At 35.6% G+C, this 20,721-nt stretch overlaps 2 protein-coding genes across 16 annotated transcripts; both read right to left on the minus strand.

Annotated features, from left to right (window-relative positions):
- Positions 1 to 737: 737 nt before the first annotated feature.
- On the minus strand, positions 738 to 8,582 carry LOC110727977. 11 transcript variants are annotated; one of them, XR_002512611.1, is made up of 8 exons: positions 7,851 to 8,582; positions 6,862 to 6,987; positions 6,221 to 6,469; positions 4,734 to 4,914; positions 4,573 to 4,619; positions 2,278 to 2,341; positions 1,750 to 2,171; positions 738 to 1,054 (listed from the first exon to the last, which is right to left on the minus strand). XR_002512611.1 is itself a non-coding variant. In XM_021907578.1 (7 exons), the coding sequence occupies exons 3-7, from the start codon at positions 5,140 to 5,142 to the stop codon at positions 2,096 to 2,098; spliced, it is 354 nt and encodes a 117-aa protein (XP_021763270.1). In that variant the 5' UTR covers positions 5,143 to 5,231; positions 6,226 to 6,469; positions 7,851 to 8,555; the 3' UTR covers positions 1,252 to 2,095. The 11 variants fall into 11 exon arrangements, 1 of the variants encoding a protein (XP_021763270.1); XR_002512625.1 differs by lacking the exon at positions 6,862 to 6,987 and having other exon boundaries at positions 738 to 1,025; positions 1,750 to 1,826; positions 2,079 to 2,171; positions 7,851 to 8,557; XR_002512620.1 differs by lacking the exon at positions 6,862 to 6,987 and having other exon boundaries at positions 1,750 to 1,826; positions 2,079 to 2,171; positions 7,851 to 8,557.
- A 3,946-nt stretch (positions 8,583 to 12,528) lies between these two features.
- On the minus strand, positions 12,529 to 19,766 carry LOC110728013. Of its 5 annotated transcripts, none has more exons than XM_021907640.1 (16): positions 19,239 to 19,766; positions 19,043 to 19,093; positions 18,699 to 18,935; positions 18,511 to 18,609; positions 18,345 to 18,400; positions 17,918 to 18,029; positions 17,504 to 17,674; positions 16,893 to 17,147; positions 15,294 to 15,503; positions 15,008 to 15,208; positions 14,789 to 14,914; positions 14,353 to 14,664; positions 14,156 to 14,254; positions 13,600 to 14,075; positions 13,482 to 13,508; positions 12,529 to 12,938 (listed from the first exon to the last, which is right to left on the minus strand). In XM_021907640.1, exons 1-14 carry the CDS (start codon positions 19,356 to 19,358, stop codon positions 13,608 to 13,610), a joined length of 2,517 nt encoding a protein of 838 aa, XP_021763332.1. In that variant the 5' UTR covers positions 19,359 to 19,766; the 3' UTR covers positions 12,529 to 12,938; positions 13,482 to 13,508; positions 13,600 to 13,607. The 5 variants fall into 5 exon arrangements, with proteins under 5 accessions (XP_021763332.1, XP_021763324.1, XP_021763308.1 ...); XM_021907632.1 differs by having other exon boundaries at positions 18,699 to 18,938; XM_021907616.1 differs by having other exon boundaries at positions 18,699 to 18,944; positions 19,239 to 19,764.
- Between the last annotated feature and the right edge of the window lie 955 nt (positions 19,767 to 20,721).

Genomic DNA, 20,721 nt, shown 5'->3' on the forward strand with positions numbered 1-20,721 from the left:
CCCCTCTCTATATTTTGTTGATTGGAGTAGGGAAGTTTAGAAGGATTACTAAATAATTCTTGTATTGTTATATTAAAAGAACTATTTCATAAAAAAGTTACATGTTTAAGCCAAAATCTTCTCATCAAAATTATATAATGACTCTTAAAACTATTTTTTTGTGATATGGGTGATAGCATTATTCAATCTAGAGTATATTCTTGTTTATATTATCTTGTATTTATATTTTCAATTTAATAAAATATAACAAAAGATATTATTCCTGACATGTAGGTAAAATTTGAAATCTCTTAGAATTTTATAAATTTATATAGATTAACAAGGAATAAACTCATTTATCCTTATAACAGCAAAGATGCGTCATTCTAATTATAATGCATGTATACATGAGACATAAATCTAATATGGGGTTAAAACTCACTCATACTTTAATAATGTATTTTTCGTAAAAATGTTAAATATCATCTGCGTAAAAAAATCCTATCAAATTGTTTTAATTTTTTTTATCACTCTTTCTTTCAATTTTGAATTTTGCTAATATTATTAAGTCAATTCTTATTTGCTCCCACTTCCACCTTCTCTTTTTCTCAAACTTCCTAAAGTTCTCTTCATTCTTTCCTCCCTCCTCATTGTCTTGTATCCTCTCCCTAATATTTTATACAAAAATAAAAACCATCGTTATTTCACCTTAATTTACCACACTAATTTTATATTTTTATAGAAAAAAAAAAAGCCAATTTATAATCAAATAGACTATGCTTTATACATATCTGTGATAAAACCATTTTTGTTACAAAAATAACTTTCACATTTAAGATACCTATATAAGATAGTTCAAAGCCTAATGTAATCTTTATGGGAAGTAAAAAATTAAATTAACGAGAGTGTATGTTAACTAAAAGGCCAGTAGTTACTTGCTTTGTATTGTTCTTCCCATATCCAAGAAGTCCGTAGCTTGTCCCAATATACTTCCATCATCAAGCCCTCATGCAAGAGACTAAAAGCAGATTCTGCTGCTAGCATCCCTTCGATAATTCATTAGAGAACCGAAGATCTTTATCAGCAATGAGCGAAAATGTTAGATACTAAGTTACTCAATTTGCAGGAAAAGCATATCTAACTTCACAGCATTGCGTTTTATATATATATATATATATATATATATATATATATATATATATATATATATATATATATATATATATATATATATATATATATATATATATATATATATATATATATATATAAATAAATAAAAAAAGGTCTTAGCAATTAAAAAGATAAAATGTGCATATAACGATATCTGCCAATCATACTGGCATAACACTTGCACCCTTCAAGATACCAAACACGAAAAGGTAGGTCATTAGTTTGTTTTTGAAATCTATAATGAGCCACAAACAGCGGCGTTGTAAATACTATGCGATTTCAAATCTTGGATACCACCACTCAATAATTTACCAACTAAAAGCAGGTTGACAATTAATAAATGTTCATTTAGATGGATACAAGTATGAAACCTCTAAATTATACAAATAATTTTCATGCTGGGAACACATCATGGACAGGAATTTTTTCTTAACACGAGTGAAAAGTAAATTCATTTGTGTGACACATCCAAAAATGCCTACCACATACCAAAAAAATAAAAAAATAACAAACCCTGTATAAAATTGAGTGGCTTGTCATGTTATAGCAGACTGTGGCAACCTGTTTTAGTTAATTTAGGTAGAGTAAAAACAACACCTGATTTCATTGCCTTATGCATTCCTTTGATTTTTGGTACGCTTAAAAAGCCAGCAGAGCATCCAATTATTGCACCTCTAGGAAAGATTGGATATGGAATAGATTGAAATTTGGCTACCATCAATTCAAATTTCACATGAAGTAACCAGCAGATGATTAAATATATAAAATTGTATGTGCAAACACATTTGTGTGTTATGTGTGTATACATATTGCAAGTATAGTGTAGAGTCACTTGAGTAGTAGAGTGGCTTTAGCCATAGGTGTAGGGGCTAGTAGCATCAACATAAAATGACTCTACACCTAAACAAACATAAAATGACTCTTACCTGAAAACCACCTTCATTCAGTGTATGAGCACCATACTGGATAACGATGCCACCTTCAAGCATTGGTTTAACTGCAGGATGGTGTTTAAGTTTCTGCAAAAAATAAAATAGGACACCTTAGAGTCTGAATTATATTGTATCCGATTGAACATTGAACTCAGAAATTTTTATTTTTGAAAATATGAAAAGTCTAAGATACCTGAAATTCCTCATGAGTTCAGGAAAGGATTTTAATAGTTTAGAGAAACAAGGCCAACTGATATCTGCATCAAGCCTGACGAGTAAACATTAGTTTCTGCAAATGCAAACACTCAGCCACTGGTTTTGTAGCACAGATCAGTCAAACGGAAGGAAAAGCAAATAACTAATTAAGCTTTTTACAAGAGAAATCAGTTTGCACAAATTTTTATAAAAAATCCACATATGAAACACAGTAATATTGTGATCAATGATTATTGTTTCCCTATCTCTTTCTATTGCTTACGTTCCCTCATCCTCTCCCTTTTACTCCGTATTCTTCTCTCCCTTTCACTCTAATACTATGGTCTTGATAGTTCAATTATTCCTACTTGCTCCCTCACCCTTCCTCATTCCCTTTTTTTTTTTAATCCCTCCTCTAACTATCTTATATGGTTATGTGTAATTAAGATATTCTCTTTTTTGTTCCAAAAAAAAAAAGATACTCTCTTTCTAAAATTTATAATTTTGTCATGTCATTAAAAAGACACTATGTTATATAACGGTCTCCAAAGAGAACTTTAATCTTCATGCCTCTTCTCTTCCTCGTATCCTCAATCTTTCTATATCGTGTTAGCCTTCACCAAGTCACCTGTTATTACTCTGTTCCTCATTCTCCTTTCATTCCTTCAGTCTCTCCATTTTCCCTTTCTCTTGCTCCTTATCCCAGTCTCACTCTCTCCCCTCTCTCTTATGATTTTATCTCTCCCTTGCCTCTTATGATTTTAACATTTTTAGTAAACCTAGTCCTACTTGCCCCAACCCCCCCCCCTCTCTCTCTCTCTCTCTCTCTCCATTTCTTCATTCCCTTTCTCTCCTTTAGAACTTCTAGCTAGTTACTCGTCTCTCCTAACTTTCTTTTATGGTTTTGGAAATATTAATAAGCCTAGTCCTACTCACTCCACCCTCCCTATCCCTCTCATTTTCCCTCTTCTATTTACATTCTAAAGTGAGCACTTATATTATTCCAGCATAGACGTCTTCACTTTTCGAATGCATAGTTGTCACATGAAAGTATGAAACTTTACAGCCTAACACACAAAAGGGTTCAGGCCTATCATATCCGCTCAAGTTGGTTATAATTCTATCTCAATTTGGCAACAAATTAAAAACATACATAACCGATTGGTTAGCCGATGCTCTGTGAACAAAATTAACCATAAACATTTTCTTTAGAGACAATAGAAAATCAGTAGCTAGCTTCAAGTTCAGATTTCTACTATGTGAAGTTGTGAATTACTTTTTAAGGTGTTTTTTATCTAAGTTTTTTAATGTTATTACTATGGGAGCATTAGCTACATAAGAGTGATATATCTTCTCATATGTTAAGGGATACTTATGTTGTTTTTTCGAATATTAAGACTTTGTAATGAAACAGTTGCAATAGAAGGTTTAAATCATACTAATGCACTTTCAGTAAAACTCAAAGAAGTACAAATCAACAAATTTAGTTATATAATCAAATGAGAAAGGAAATGAAATAAAGACACAAACTTAGGAAAAAAACAGGAGGGGAAGGAAAGAACAAACTTTAACAAATTATCAAGCAGAGTACACATTCTCAAATGCCATCCCACCAACCCGATACTCAAATTAAAAGACAAAATTTTGATTAATATTTATAACAGAGCCATAATACTACACAAAGGCAATTACAGAGAACCTAAAAAAAAGCCTTGCCATAGACTACACAAAGGCAAATTGAAATTAAACACATTTCTTCGCAAAACTCACATCTACAATTCTGCAAAAACCCAATTAAAAACTGCAAATCTCATTAAAAATTAATCAAACCCTAACATTTCACTTCAAATCTATCCAGCTTATTTCGCCGAATCTCCCATATACACATTCTACACCAAAATCCCACCAATTTCTACAGCACATAACAAGCTAACTCTTAATTACTCATACTGAGTTCAAGCTTAGCAAATACCCACAATTACAGAGAGTCGGGTTGATTTAAACGCGTTGAGTCACACAATGAGTTGAGTAACAACAAAATTCCATCATACACACTAATTACAAGAATAAGAAACTCAATTTCATTCAATTTAATTATTCGTCCTACATAATCACTCCATAATACAACCTAAATCAACTGTGAAAATTAAAATTAACAAAAATCTAATTTTAAAAATGAGAAAAAGCTACAACCAAAAAATTCAATAACAATCAATAAACAAGCAATTCAACAAAATCAGCATCGTAAATCATAAAATCAATAACAACAATTTTAAAAAGGCAGGAGCCATACACTGTGTAACAATTCCAAAACAGCTAGGCATTTCTTCTTCCAGGGACCTAAAAGTTCATTATAATTATATAAAGATAATCAGTATTACATAAAGATAAATTCTAAAAATAAAATTAAAAACACTTATAGCACATGAATTCAACTAAAACAAATGTTACTACCTTTTGGTAGTATGTCATACCCTTCTATAGTGCATTTTCCGAGTGTTTCCCTGACTATTAGCATTGGAACTGCAGGACAAAGCCTAAAATGTTTCTTTGACCACGGATTTAAAATACTCGAGCTTTGGCAGATCATCTGGTGATACATAAGCATTTTCCACAGTTCTTTTATTCTTTTTGACTACAAAAAAAGACAAAAAAAATATCAATCTTAACTCTGCACATGAATAATGGTGACATTAACGACAACAAAAATATATAAAACAGCAAATAACATGACAAAATTAGAGATTATGTAATTAGCAAAACATATCAGAATGCCTAACTATCAGCTAGCAATTTGTAATTAGGCTGACATGTATATTCACTCATAAAGCATGAATCCGTTTTTCAGATTTAGCACCTTCATATTTATTAGATAGGATCCACATATGAAATGATCAGCGCCATTTATCCTCTAAGATTGAGAAAGGGGGCAGGAATGCAGGATCCTGATCCCTATGGATTCATTCCCCTCATAAGAGAACAGAAGAGAAATGACAAGAAGTAATAACGGATGTAACTCAAGTAACTATTCACCTGAAAAGGTAAGAACCATAAAATCACATGACATGGGTTAGAATTTGCTACCAACATCAACAATTTCTGGCACATATTTGACAACAGTTTGTCCATCCATAGGTGATACAACAAGACACTTAATTCCATTGAGTTTCCCTAGCATAGATTCTACTGAACACACTCAATACCCTTTATCTTGTATTCCACCATTTTAATCTTCCCATCACCACATGGACTTGGTGGACAGATGTTAACCGTCACACTGTCCTGAGGTTCCAATAAAGGAACATTTAGATTAAACTTTCCATTGACTTCCATTTTGGTTACAACAAGATTTCAATTCTCAACCCTGTTAAGAATCAGGTATAAGTTTATTAGACTAGTTTTCTTCCTGAACTCAAATTACAGATGCCATAACAATTGATCAAGTCAACATTTTAAATGATTTGGAAATGTTTTAAATTAAGCTACTAATTCAGATTTTTACTTTTAATATTATTAAAAGATAACCAAGTCAATAATCACTATGCATACCACAAAAAGGAATATTGATTAAAAAAAATGTATAAATTTCTTGGTAAAGCAAACTAAGTTAAAAACATATACAAATGAATCAAATTATCGTTGAATTTGATCATAAATGCGTATACATCTACAAAATTCAAACAATGCACCTAATTTATCACTCAGAACCCTAGTTACTTTAAAAATTGCAAAATTAGAGCTTCACAATAAAAATTTACACCTCAAATTGCATACCATAAACCAATTCATAAAACCTCAAATTCAACACGCAAATATCTCTCAATTAAATTGCTGAACCAATACAAACCACAACTTTAAATTCGTTTTCAGAAAAATCACAAGAACATGAAGCATCTACAAAATTAAACAAAATTGATTGAGCATAAATTATTGAAAATTACCTTACCTCAAATTGTCAAAAGAATTGCACAATTTGAACGTTCTGAAATCCAAAATTAAGGTTCCAATGTTCGACTCGGAAATTGGGGATGAGAAATTTGGCAAAGTTGTGTAGCACACCGCTTTCGCAACAAGGGAATCAGCGGGAGCTCTCTTTGTACTTTTTTCATCGCGGTTGAGTTCATAATTAGTTATGTCATCGCCCAAACTACTATGGCTGAGCCTATATTTGTTCCTCCTACGAACATATTCTGTATAACACATATTCAGAACTAGTCAGTTTAGAAATTGTCTTTAAAAAAAATAAAATTGTAAGACAAGAACATCCCTTAATTATCATAAGAACTCCTTTGATGTGGTCTAAAGTCAGATCAAAGGTAAAAGCACACTCTTTTTTAAGGTGTATTAAAACATCAATAATGTCCTCTGCCTCAGATTCAGGTCGATTCAGGTCAATATGCTCACTAATGATTTCATAAAAAAAACCCCAACCCCCGATTAGAACCCCAAAAACCAGAAATTTTGAAACTGAAGAAAATTTATCATAAAACACATCCAAATCTTTGAATTCCCCAAATCATACCCCAAATAGGAGTATAGGACGGTACAGAACATTAAGCATGTCAAACTTGCATATTCTTACCAAGCTACCAGAGCAAACAAACCCAGATAAATCAGAACAACAAGCAACAGATTTACAAAATTCAGCATCCCAACCATTGTTGGACCCCATCATCTTCTTCTTACTCTAAACTCCAAAATTCACAATCTACAAAAAAATTCAGTCAAAAAATGCAGAAATTAAAGAAAGTCAACAATTTTCACACAAAAAAACAACGATCAAAGCATATCTCAAATTGGGAAAAAGCAGAGAGAGAAAATTAGGTGATACACAGTAGATAAATTTCAAAGCAAACAAAACCCTAAAAGCCAAACTAAAAAAAAGAGAGGGCTCATCTCCTCGAAAACAGTAATACGTTGATTGAGATTCACACAAAAACAATATCAAGAAAATGAACAAAGAAACCTCTCAGTATGTATATTCCTCAAAAGGTTCATATGTAAAAAGTTTAACCCTTAACTACCCAGTGCCGATATGTCAAGCACTCTCAAGCTAATGCCTTAGTGGCCTAAAACACAAAGAGAGCATTTCGAGCACAAATGTCCAAGAAAAAATACTTGACCATAATAAAGCATAAGCCGCCACAATTTCTTTTGTTTCCCTAGAGCGATACTGCTAATCAGCACCCCCAACACATTCTGGCAATAATCAACATGGCTATTACTATTAAAGCATTGCAGAAAGAATCATTTAAATAATCATTCAGCTAAAAACAAAATATTGATCTAGCAATATCAACTTAATCATGATGGAGGACATGCAAAAAATAAGAAAATAAAAACTATAAATAAATTTGTGCTTCAACTTTTACTTTCTAAAATTTCACACAATTCAACATTAAAATTGCAATTCAGACTGAATTTGAAGTAATTAGAAGGAAGATAAATATATCAAAAGCCGCTTCAATCGAGAACTCAGAGGTACGCTTCAATGGAGGAGGCTCAGATCCAACATTTCATCAAACAATTTGGGGAAGAATTTCAAGAAAGAGAAAAGAGAAAAGCAATTACCAATTGCGGCAAAACTAAACCCTAAAGTTGCTGCCAAGTCGATTGAAAAATCAATTACCCCAATTCTCAAAAATCCCACAAAATCAAGTTGAATTTGATTACTTTAAACGATTCAAATTCATCCAAAAGCTGCTTCAAAGGAGGAGAGAGAGCTAAGAAGGTGCTTCAATGGAGGATTCAGAATGCGCACTTCAATCAAGGGTAAAGATGAAGTGTACCATAGAAGAGGTAAAAGCAACTCAAAGGTGAAGAAAATGAATGGAAGATCGTAAAGAAAGGGAAAGGAAAGCAGAAGAGTCTTCATACAAAAAGACAAAAATAACCTAGGTAAAATTGGCAATTCAGCCAAGGGGCAGAGGGCAAAGTGGGTATTGGCGTATTGCACTATTCATAAGGAACAATAAATTTGGAATAGTTTTGGTGCCTTGGACTTTTATATAGGTAATTGGTTATAGATTCATTTTATAAATTAAAAAAATAAATAAATAAAATAAAATAAAATCCAAGTGGTACTTGAAACGAGAAAATTCAAGTTGATCTCGGTGATAAATAAGCATTGTTTATCTCGTGGCATTTCTGTAATTAAATTGCACTGGCTTTTGCAAACATCCAATGAAACACGAGTTCTGGGCCCCAGCTCTGTCAGCTGCCATGTGAGAGCAAAGTAACGGTGACAAAGCCGTTTCCCCAACGTTAACGCCAAAACGAAGGCCTTTAACCCACGGTAACATTTCCATATTTTTTGAAGAAGATGAAGGTGCTAGCAGGGTCGGGAATATGAAGGAAGGAGGAAAGGAAACCATGGATTAATCATGGAGATGGGTCATGGTGGAGTGAGGAGGAAGATGATGGTGATTTTTTTTTTATTTTTTTTAAAAAAAAATTCCAAAATGTAAAAGTTGAATTGAAGAACAGTCAAATTGAAGAAGAAAGAGGCTTACGTGTCGATGCTCTTGGGTTTGGGTAGGTGACACCGTGAGAGGCTGACAACAACTAACCATGGTTAGTTATGTCCACTTAACGTCCATATAACAGCAGAAATCCGTCCAAGAAATGTTGACATAAATACCCTTACTTTTATACGCGAAAAGACGAATCTATCCTGAGATAAACAATCCATGTTTCTCTCAGAGATCAACCTGGGCAAGCTCTACTTGAAACATATATTTAGAGATAGAAGAAGAATCGTATATTGTTTTCAAACAAAAAGAATCGTATATTCTATTCGCCCATTGAACTTCCCATTTGAATTACTTAGTTCTTGTGGCAACTACTTTTATAATAATGATATTAAAAAACATCTTATACAATGCACAAAAAGTAAGTCAATACTAGGACAAGAAATTCTGGAAGTATTTTTTTTTTTTGTTTGTTTGTTTGTTAGTACAGCCCAATTATAGAATAATCTACTCCGTATGTAATATCCTAAGTTTAAGTTAAGGATTATATTTTCATTGAATAGAGGAGGGTGACACATGCAATATTATGGAATACTATCTATTTACAAGAACTAAGATGTAGATAAAGATGGTTTTGTAGGTTAACTTTGACAAGTAAAGTTTAGCTAACCAAAATAGATTTATGGACTACGTTTACAAAAACTTCATAAATTATTGTTCCCGTCAATCTCTTTCGTGTAATATCTTAATTTAACGCATTATAAATTGCAAACGCAATTAACCATTTTATGAAGACAAAACCCCTAACTTAATTAAGGGTGGTTTACCTCTTCACATTAACTGCATGTGATTATGAGACCTGACTTCAAGCAAGTAGATTCAATATAAAACTAGACTCATTCAATATCACTGTAATTCTCTTTTTTTTTTTTTTTTTTTTTTTTAGAATTTAAGTCATATGGTAATATGGTATACAAAGTATTTTATAAAAAGAGTCAAAACTTTATAAAACTATTAAAATTAGAAAAAATTAACAGGAATAATCCCAACTATGTTCAATTCGCTCAAAATAATCCCAACTTTTGATTATTTTTTAATAATCCGAACTTTAATATGATTTGTTTCTAATGGTCCCAACTGGTCATAAAACTTGTTATAACAAGTCACCTGACATGTGTTAGGACGTGATTGGTCAAAAAAATAAAATAAAAATAAATAAAATAAAAAAATAATTAAAAAGTAAAAAATAAAAAAAGACTTTAACCAGCCCACTCCAGCCACCGCTGCCACCTGACCCCATCTCGGCTGCCGGCACCTGGCCCACTCCCCGGCTAGCGGATCTCGCCGGCGCAAGCAATCCCTCCCCCGTCGGCGAAGCTCGACCACCTTACCCTTTCCCCTTCCCACGAACAACCCCTACTCCCCAAATTCCCCCACTTCGACGCGCCGCTCTCCTCCCATTCCCCCCCCCACGATCCACCGCATAAACGCCCCTCCCTCCCTGGAACGACCTTCGTCTCCTATTCGCCAACCCCCAAAACCTTAAATCAAACTCAAAACTACTCGGAAAACCCAATGGGAAGCCTGCCTTAAACAACCTAGAAAACCAAACGGGAAAGGGGAGAGGAGTGGGGTGAGCTTCGCTGGCGGGGGAGGGGGGAAATGAGCTAGCGGGATGGGTGTCGGCCAGGAAGTTAGCAAGGCGCCGGTCGTCGGAGGTGGGGGTCAGGCTGGGCTATGGGCGGCCGTTGTTGCATTGGTGGTATTTTCTTTTTTTAATAATTTTTTTTAAGTTAATTAATTAAACAATTAAATCAATAATATAAATTAAAATTAAACTTATTTTTGACCAATCATGTGATAACATGTGTACATTAAAATTATTTTTGACCAATCATGTAATGACATGTGTACATTAAACTTTTTTTTAAAAAAAATTACCTTGGGAATATTGAAAATAATTTCATATTAAAGTTCAGATTATTTTAGGCGAATCGAGCAAAGTTGAAATTATTCCTGTCAATTTTCTTTTAAAATTATTTCACTTTTAAAGCTGACAACAAAAATGTAAAAACATTTTTTTTAGAGAAAAAGAAAAGGGAAAAAAAAAATAAAAAAAATAACGAAAGAATTATATAGTACTACCTCCGTTTTTTTATGTGCAACTTTGGCACATAAAACGATTCACGAGGCAAAAGATTGAAGGGCAAAGATTAAGAAACTATAATGGTGATTAATATATTATAGGAGTATGTAATTGAGGTGAGGTGGAGAGAGAATGTTTGGATAATTAATCAAACCACCCACTGCCATCACCAAGACCAGCCACCACCACCGCCGCCTTCACCACCACCACCGTCGGCTTCACCACCACCATCGTCGGCTTCACCACCACCACTACCACCCCCACAAAACCACCACCACAACCAACCCCACGAAACCACCACCACCCTCACGTCTTTCCCTCTTTTTTCCGGCAGCCCCCTCCCTAACCAAAAAACCCAGATCTAAGCCAGACCACCTAGACCCACATCTAACAACCTAGACTACCCCACCACCTAGACCCACATCTAACCCAGACCACCCCACCACCCACGCCACCAAGACCCAACCCTAACCCAGACCACCCCACCACCCAAACCCACCTCTAACCCAGAAAATCAAAATCAAAGATGAAAGAGAGAAAGCCGGTGGTCATAGGGAGCAACAATTGGGCCGGAATCATGACCGGTATCCGAGAACCCACCACCGCCGCGCCGTGAACAAACTTGCAGGCGTTACCATTCGAAAAAGGGTCGTTTAAGAAACCCAGATTTTGTGGTTGGTGGAGTATGGGTATCTAATTCGGTGAAAAATATGCTCAAGGGTATTGAAGAAGGTGATAAAATTACGACGGCATATTGGAGTAGTAGTTTTGACGTGATGCTAGTTGGTCTCGCCGTCGTTAGCCGGTGATTGTTGTTGACGACATTTATGTGGTTATTGAATTTGGTGATGAAAAATGGTTTGAGGGGATTGATCGTCGCCGTAGAGGACAGACAAGGGTTAGCCGGTGGTGAAAGTGTTGTATTTGTGGTGGAGGTTGCAGTGGTGAGGTGGGTGATAGTGATGGGGAAGGGTAGGGGGTTTGGTCAGTGAGCAGGGATATTGGGTAAGGCAGAAAACCATCATCCATGAAATTACCCTCATTGTTAGGTAATCTTGGAGAAGGAAGAGAGAGAGAATGGTGGTGGGTAGATGAGTAAATGGGTGGGTAAAATTAGGTTAATGATTTTAGATTAGACAAAAAAGTTATTGTGATTAAAATAAGATAAGGGTAACATTAAGAAAATCTGAATTTTTAAGGAAGGGTAAATTTGTAATTTTCAGGGTTTTTGTTTACTAAAAATAGAAAGATTATAGAAAGTTGCACATAATAGTGAACGGACTAAAATGACAAAAGTTGCACATAAAAAAAAAACGGAGGTGTATATTTTGTATAAGAGGCGTACTTCAAGAATGACCTTTTATAGCATTTATCTAGGAAATTTGTTACGGGTACTAAAACGGACTTAATTCAGTAATTTGAATTAGTTTGGGACTATAAAGGTAAAAGGGATAAATTCAATTAAGCCAATGTAGGCATGAGCAGTAAAATTAAAATCATGCAAATGGAGCACCCTCCAAGTATGAATTTCACAAGGGTCATTAAAGTGTAAAACCCATTTAGAATTTACTCGTTCCATAACTTTTTCATGTACGGTGCAACTACTCTATTAAAAATTGAAGCGATGCAGGTATACAATTTTCTGCCAAGTATATTCAAGATCAGCCTTACAGAGTTACAGATCATTGTATCTGACGACGAGATGAAAAAAAAGCATGAGAAATGAAAAGGCAAAAAATAGAGCAAGCATAACATAAAATGTAAAGGAAAGGAAACCAGGAGGGGTGACCAAAACAAGAGAAAAAAGAAGCAACAGATCAATGTAATCTCTTAGCTTGAATAAACATGTTGCTATAAAATTCTCCAATCAAGACAAAGGGTAAAACATAAATCAGATGGACATTCCAATCAGAAATTCGGTTAGACCAAAGGATTAATGGAGATATTGAATGGGATAGTTGGCTCCTTCAAACAGGCGGACATCTTACAAGGCTCATTTAGCAATGTTGTCCAAACAAGTTCATTACCTTTCAAAAGCAAATCCTGTCAAAACCAAATACACACTGCATTAGAGCCACTATACATGATACATTTATGTAATGTGATAAAATCATAAAAATAAAGAGAATAAGAAAGAAGAGTCACATTACTTGCATATTTACAAGTAGTAGATGAAATCACATAGATGTACATGATCTAACAACTTTAAATTTTATTATACAAAGTACAGATTTAAAGAAACTAAAAAATATTGCAGAACAAGTTTCATAAATAGGGGGGGTAATAGTGGATGCCTAATCTGATCAGCAAAGCATGGGTGACGGGAACACAAATTAGAATCACAGCATCTGTTAATACAATCACATTATTCAGTGCCATTCAGATCCAGATATTAGGTTTACAAGCATGAAAGGAGAGCACTAAAAGTAGGCCATAAGCAGTAATTCAACTTTCAAACGCTCACAGCCAATTAAACCCACAAGCCACAGCTAACCATGTTATAAGGAGGAAGTTGTCGATCTTAGAAAAGCTTTAAAAAATTGATAATACACGGCCATGTAATAATCAAAAGTTCAACACACTTACTATCATCTCAAATCCAACCCAGCAGTCCTGCAGACAAAAACAAAATGAGTTTAGCACAAGCTACAGTTGCTACAGCTATGATAAGTAGTTTAAATGGGAATTCAAGAGAGCTACCTGCCTTGCTATTTAGCGATAAAATTTGGCACTGCCCCCCCTTGCATGGATTGGCACCTGGTTTTGTGGATTGCCAAGAATAGATCTATCAGAATGCACACCATTTTCAGCAGGAACTGTCAAAGGCTGCCCAGACCTTGCCTCATGGCCATTGCGTTCCAAAGAATCTTTTGACTTGCTCAAAATTTTCACATTGGAAAGGCTTCCAGAAATATAGCCAGAACCATTAGAATGACGGCTCTGCATAGCTGGTGAATGTGAACTGTCAACAGAATTTCTCAATGGTTTAGGTTCCAAGGACGATAACTTCTTAACTCGACCAGCATCAGCCATTGGCGTGACAGCCACAGGAGGAAAAAAGGAGGAGTAAGGAGATGACGCAGCAGCTGCTGCAGCGACTTTTGCCACTGCTGCTGTAGCAGCAATAATTCCTTGTGCACCTTCACGAAGTTGTATGTAATCCCCTTCAATTAAGAAAAGCTGCACACACAAATGAACTGTGTAACCACCATATTCCAGTTTGCATAAAGATAAATAAAAGTATTGGATAGGGGACTTACTTCAGGGTGAATGCTCACAAAATCATCAAGTTTACCATACTTCCTCTTGTAATCATGCCAGTGAAGAGGAGCAAGCATCTTTCCAAGTCTATTTGGAAGCTGTATCAGCATCAAGTTCAATGAAACCACCCATTAGGCTTAAAATTCTCAACACAGATACCGAAGAAAAAGTAAATTCGACTATTTAGCCCATTTACCGTTGAACTAATACGAATTTTGCCTCCTGCTGGGATAGTTCGGACAATGCAAGCTAACAAAGCTCTTTCATCAAGAAGAGGAGACTCTGATATCTTTCTAGTCGATAACCCATTTGACTGATCAGTTGAGACATAAGATTCAGTTGAAGCAACGTCATCAGCATTGTTCACAGTAGCTTCAGCAAAAGGCACAGTGTGAGCAGATGATTCAGATGGTGATTGCTCGACAGCAGAGCAAGGTTGCTCCGTCACCACATTATGCATTTCAGTCCCATTGTTAGAAATGATGTTCCCAGCATCATTATCCTCGGTCTATAAAAACATGATAAAAGCAAGTAATTAGTAAAACTTCTAACACCTAAGTGTCCTTTTTTCACAGAGTTCACTTTAAATGAATAATTAACTTTATAAGCTTCACACAAAAACATGAACGAACCTTGATTTCACTAGTTTGATTCAGAGGGTCCAAACGCAGTGCCTCTTGGAAGTGTGAAGAAATCTGTTGTAAGCTGTGCTGAGTGTCAGGGCCAACAAAAAAGCTCTTCTCCACAGATTCAAGAGTCTGCATATTGAAATAAATAATTGTGAATTTTTATATAAAGAAAACAATACATACGAAATCAAACTTGTGAGTCACATAGGCCCATAGAAATACCTGTGCAACCTCGTTAGATGTAATTTGGCAGTTAGGATCAACTCCTTGGCTGAGATGAGCATTAAGATAATCTGGATGCAGGCTTTGTCCATTGACAGAGTACTCATAGCCGTAAGTCGAATCTGATCTTGAAGGGTTTTCTTCTGCTTGGGAAAGTGAGTATTGATTCTGAGAGTTGATAGAATGACCTTCTGAGACAGCCTAAAAACGATATGAACAATTAATAAAATAATATTTTCACCACACCAATTTGATATACAAGTATACAACAAAAATAAGCTCATACCTGTTGGTTCTGCCACTGTTGGAGAGAATTCAGTGCTGGTACTGATTGAAAATGCCCAACATGGGACTGAGGAACTTGTGATGCTACATTGTGGTTAGTTCCTTGTTGATGCATGATATATGGATGCATTGCAGTTACCTGTCCAGGTGGATGATAGGAAGGCATCCCCATAATGGATGGAGTGAGAGGAAGACTAGGAGCATGATTGGTCTACAAGGAAAACAGGGAGTTACATTTAATAACAATAAGGCCATGAACTCATAAAACTTATTCAATATCCTTATTCAGCCATCAAAAAGAAAATCAAGACAAAGCATTCATTGCATATCATCTGATAACACAAACTTGAGGTAGTAGTGACTCCAAAATTCTAGAGGTAGTAAATGATAAATCTAGAATTATGCAATACTAAACCAATATGGAGGCTGCAAAGAAAAATACAAGAAAAGTCTGTTGATTCCAAAAATAAACAAATTTCAGCATAATCTATACTGTGTAGCCACTTAGCCTTTGTCCTAACTTCCATGCAAAAACAAAATTTTAGTATAATGGTGGCTCAAAGCACCCACATTTCCAGTTATTATAAGTTTATAGCCACCAGAATTCATTAGCTCACTCAATGTTATACAGCAACCCAAAACTTCAAGGTAACAGTTATATATTGGTAACTGAGCAAGGCTCCTAAGTGCTTTCTTGGTAGTTGGTACCCACCGATCTTTTGTCCCTACATACTCCTTTACTTATCAGCACCACACACACTACTCTGAGTCTCTAATATAATTGGTACCTTAAAAATATTCTAGCTTGCTTTAACTCAGATCCAAAACGTTCTTCTGAAGGGTAGAGGTACCCATACATATGAGGAGGGAAGGAGATAGTTCATTTGCTAACACTCGATTTAACCTTAAACCCAACTCAAGCTGGCATCAGTGGAGATAGGATTATAATCTTTTCATTTCAAATATAGTGGGCCAGTTCCCTTCCAAGCTATGCGTGGGTGCTTAAATAGGATGTCATTGATGAATTCACTAATCAAGCAAGAAACTACAACCTAGTTGTGGGCAAGCACGTACTTGTAGCCTAGTGGATCATTGGGTCCACAAGGTGAAAACGAAGGGTCAAGGTAGAACTGCTTAAAAACAATATCACTAACATCTGAATGGTCTAATACATAAGCATTACTAGGCAATGTATAAAACCAACAAGGCGCACAAAGGAGTCGAGCCAAGTGCGAAGCAGAGTTGTGAGGCACATATAATAAGAATTACTCATAACTCTTAAAAAAAGATGATTTGCTCCTCACTGTGCCACTTTGAAGTCACCCCACCTAACCCAAAAAAGGTACTTGACACCTATCACCTTGAGCCTCATTGCCTCGAGCGTGCCTTTTATACACTTTTTAGCAAGTTGAAAATCACTATAACATTCCAGCAATTTGCCACTCCATAAGCAGACATGTAAACAAAAGTTGTCCATATGGTTCTTCCTTTTAGTGTATAGGAAAGATAAAGCGAGAGGACAGAGAAGAAGATTGATAAGTATCAGATATGTTAAACTGCAAAGAAAGTTGAAAACTCTAAACAGATAATATAGCCTTACCTGTGAAGATGCATTGCCAGAAGAAACATATGATTGAGAGTTATCTGAATTCCCATTAGGAAGTCCTCCAGAACTATTTGATGCCCCACCACCATTAGCTTCAACGCGAGTTCCACTGTTTGGTACAACTTGAGAACTATCACTAGAGGTATTCTGTGATTCAGCACTATATGTTCCGCTATTTCCTCTGACACCAGCCAGCTCAAGCTGAAGCTGCTGAATGGCCTGCACATGCACCCTTTCCATCTCTGCAAACTGAATTTTGATATTTTCAGGTCAGATTACAATTAAAAACTGCTGAAAGAGCGTATGCAGACCCCCCCCCCCACCTTCTCTAAACACACGCTGTGAGATTGTTGACATTCAAGTTACACATGCATGCAGCAATCTGAATGAGGAACTGACTAACGTGAAACTAAGCACCTAAAACAACTACACTAACCTAGAAGGAATATGATACAGCGCTTGTGAAGGAGAACGGAAATGACAAATCAAGAGCATATAAATAGTTTCTGAAATAATTATTTTGATTCAAAAAAATTAAGCAATTCTCTAAAAACAATATAACCTAAATGGCAATCTAAATCATGCTAGATATTATTAAAGTCAACCTGTCTTTGACAACCCAACCAGAGCTGGTTATACTGTTCTGTACGTTCCCGTAGCTCAGCTTGCAAAGTACTTGATTGCAAGGCATCTATTTCCTGCACTCGTGCTATCCAAGTCTGTGCATCCCGTATCTGCTCATCCTTGTAGAGGATTGTCTCTTGAGCTACCCTATGCTGTCAAGTAGAATATATAACAGAATCAGAAGTATGCATAACATCAGCAGCGCCTACTGTAAAGAGTTGCAAGATGCAGCAATCAGCTAGCCATTTCCTACACCCCCAACCACAAGATAAATACAAAGAAATTATCCCCTCAAGGTACTTAAAGCAACTTTACTGGGATCTATTAATGAATAAGAACGTGCACATTATTGTTAATGACAACAACAAAGCATTTAACGGGAAATTACAGCACACCTGCTCTTGCAACTCCAACATCTGTCTCTCTTTATCCTGAATATGTTCTTGAAGATCATGTATCTGTTGTCTATGGTGAGCTCTCTCAGCTTCAATCTTATCACGCTCCCTCCTGTTCAAAGAAGAAAACACGTCAATCTTCCAGTGTTACTTTAAGGGGGGGAATATTCATCTTGGAGAGGATGCCAAATTAACCATCTTGAGAAAACACAACTTATTTCATGTTTCATCTATACAGATGATAGAAACAAAGTCAAAGAGCATCAAACCAAATGGATGATAGAAACTAAGTCAAGAGCATCAAACCAAATGGTGAGGGAGAGGCAATGATACCCATGTTTTTAAAAGGTGGAGATGTGTAACAGAATCTAATCACAATGCACAATTAAATTCCAGAATGAATAGAGTTGAAATTGAGAAGCCCCACCTGAAGTTCGCTATTTCTTGGTTTTGCTCCCTTAGAAGATCTTCCTTAGCCCAAGCCTGTCAAAAAGATAATTCAACAAACATACCTCTAAGCAACACAACCAAAAATAAATAAATAAATAGATAAATATACACAAGTAGTTTTTTTTTTTTCAAATCAAACTGACCGCTTCATTATCCAATCTCACAGCATGTAACTCTCGATCTTTCTCCTCTATCTTCCTCTCAAGCTCACGCATCGATTGGTCTCTTTCATGAAGTTGCTCCTGCCAAACCAAAACTACCCAGTTCAATACAACACTAGAACAAAACAATTACGATACTACAAAACCAAAAGCCCTATTTCAATCAAAACCTGAAGCCTTGCGACAACATTGTCTTGTTCTTTGAACCGAGCATCAAAGCTATTCTGCATTTCCACAATCTCGGATTTCGCAATCAACTGAGCCCTAAGTTCTATCTCCATTTGCTGCATCTCTTCTCTCTGTCTAGCCAAACTATGAATTCTTTGCTGCAAAATCCCATCTTCCATACCCATAATCCCGTCCATTTGTATCGAGCAAAAGTCTACCCCATCGATGGGCTCTTGTCCCTGCTGTACCTTAACCCAAGTGAAAAAACGAACCACGCTAAATCACTTGTTCACTGAATTTCTCAATACAAGCTCACAAAATCTATCACAACAAATACATAGATTACCTCGTATATAGTCCTTTCATCAGATTGCCCTAATTTCGACCTTTCTAAGTCCTATACACGAAACAGATGAGCCAGATCATAATCAAAACCCTAAATTTTGTCCATTTAAACCCTAATTTTTTGATTAATCCCAAAAAACACATGCAATTAAACAAACAAACAAACATTAACAATAAATTAAATTAAACTAAAATACCTCAGTTCCCGAGCTTCGAACGGATTGTTCCGAAACGGCACGCCATTGTTTACGAGATGGCAACTGAGACGTCGACTGAGACAGCGAAGCGCCGCGTCCAGCAGCGGCCGCAGCCTCCATACTTAGGTCAGAAAAAATCGCGAAAAATCAACGAAAAAACCCCTAAATTTCGGAATTTAAATTTTTATCAGATAATGCGAAAAACCCTAGAAATCGGGTACATCGAAAAGAGGAATCAAAATCGATAATGCAGGTGAGAAATCGGCGAAACACAGTGAAACAACGACGAAGAAGACGACAACGATTGAGAAGGAGGAGAGAGAAAGTAAGAGAAGAAAAGGAAGAGAGAGAAAGAAGAGAGAAGATGGTGTGAGTGATTAAGTGAAGAAGTTACAGGGGTTTATTTGCAAATTAAGGGTTTTATAGGGAGTTGAATAGTGAAAATAATTAAGAAGATCGTTGACGACAAAAGCAAAATTAGAAGAGAAGAAGAAAAGGGTGAATTTTGGGGATACTGATCAGACTCCCGCCATTTATAGGGTTAAAGCCCTTAAAAGGGTTTGCCTGGGTTTGTTACTTTGATCACGTTTGTTGTGGAGTTGTGGTGGTGCTTGAGGGTGTATTGATACTTTTGCATTTCCACCATCGGGTTTTCAGGTGTTTTTATGCAAATCGGATAAGCACTATATTGATGGCGTTATGTTGAGATGGGAAAACTGTGGGTGAAATATTATGTTGTAAAACAAGATTGTTTGATCGGATATCTTGAATTGACGGAGGAATAAATTGTTGTTTTAATAGGTTACATCACTACATTATTTGTGGCTACCCATAGGGTTTTTACCTAAGGTGTGTTGTTTTGCGTGGGAACTGAGTAATGTGTTACATATATGATTCACAAATACGTATCTTACATGCCAAGAAAGTCACTAATCACAATTGACAATTTAAGTAAAACGGGTGAAAAAACAACTCGCAATGTGAAAATACAATCACAAATGGAGAGAGAATAAGATAGAGAAAAAAAATAGCATAATGTGAAATAGCTTGTAGGCAGCAAAAAAAACACTTAATTATTCCCATGGTCGTTAAAGAGTCATCTACATAGCTACAAAACGAGTACGGTAAATTGGTAATACTACATTTTGTTAATACCGCGAATGAAAAAGTCTTTTAAGTGTTCTATTATAATACATAGCACCACACAAACTCTCACCTACATGATTATTTTTTATGTTAGTTATTGAGACAAACATTAGAAGATTGCTTAATTGATTTATTAAATCACGATATTAATAGCATTATTTTAATAGGTTACTCTATACAGGAATTGTGTTCGCCCAACGTGGTTTCTATCTACATGGCGTGTTGTATTACGTGGATAACAAAGTAATTTTGCTTACACGAGTCGTAAATACGTGTCTTACATGCCGATTAAGTCATTAATCACATTTCACACTTAAGTATAACAAATGAAGAAGAA

This window comes from Chenopodium quinoa, unplaced genomic scaffold, assembly GCF_001683475.1.
Source record: "Chenopodium quinoa cultivar QQ74 unplaced genomic scaffold, ASM168347v1, whole genome shotgun sequence".
Classification (NCBI taxonomy): Eukaryota; Viridiplantae; Streptophyta; class Magnoliopsida; order Caryophyllales; family Amaranthaceae; genus Chenopodium; species Chenopodium quinoa.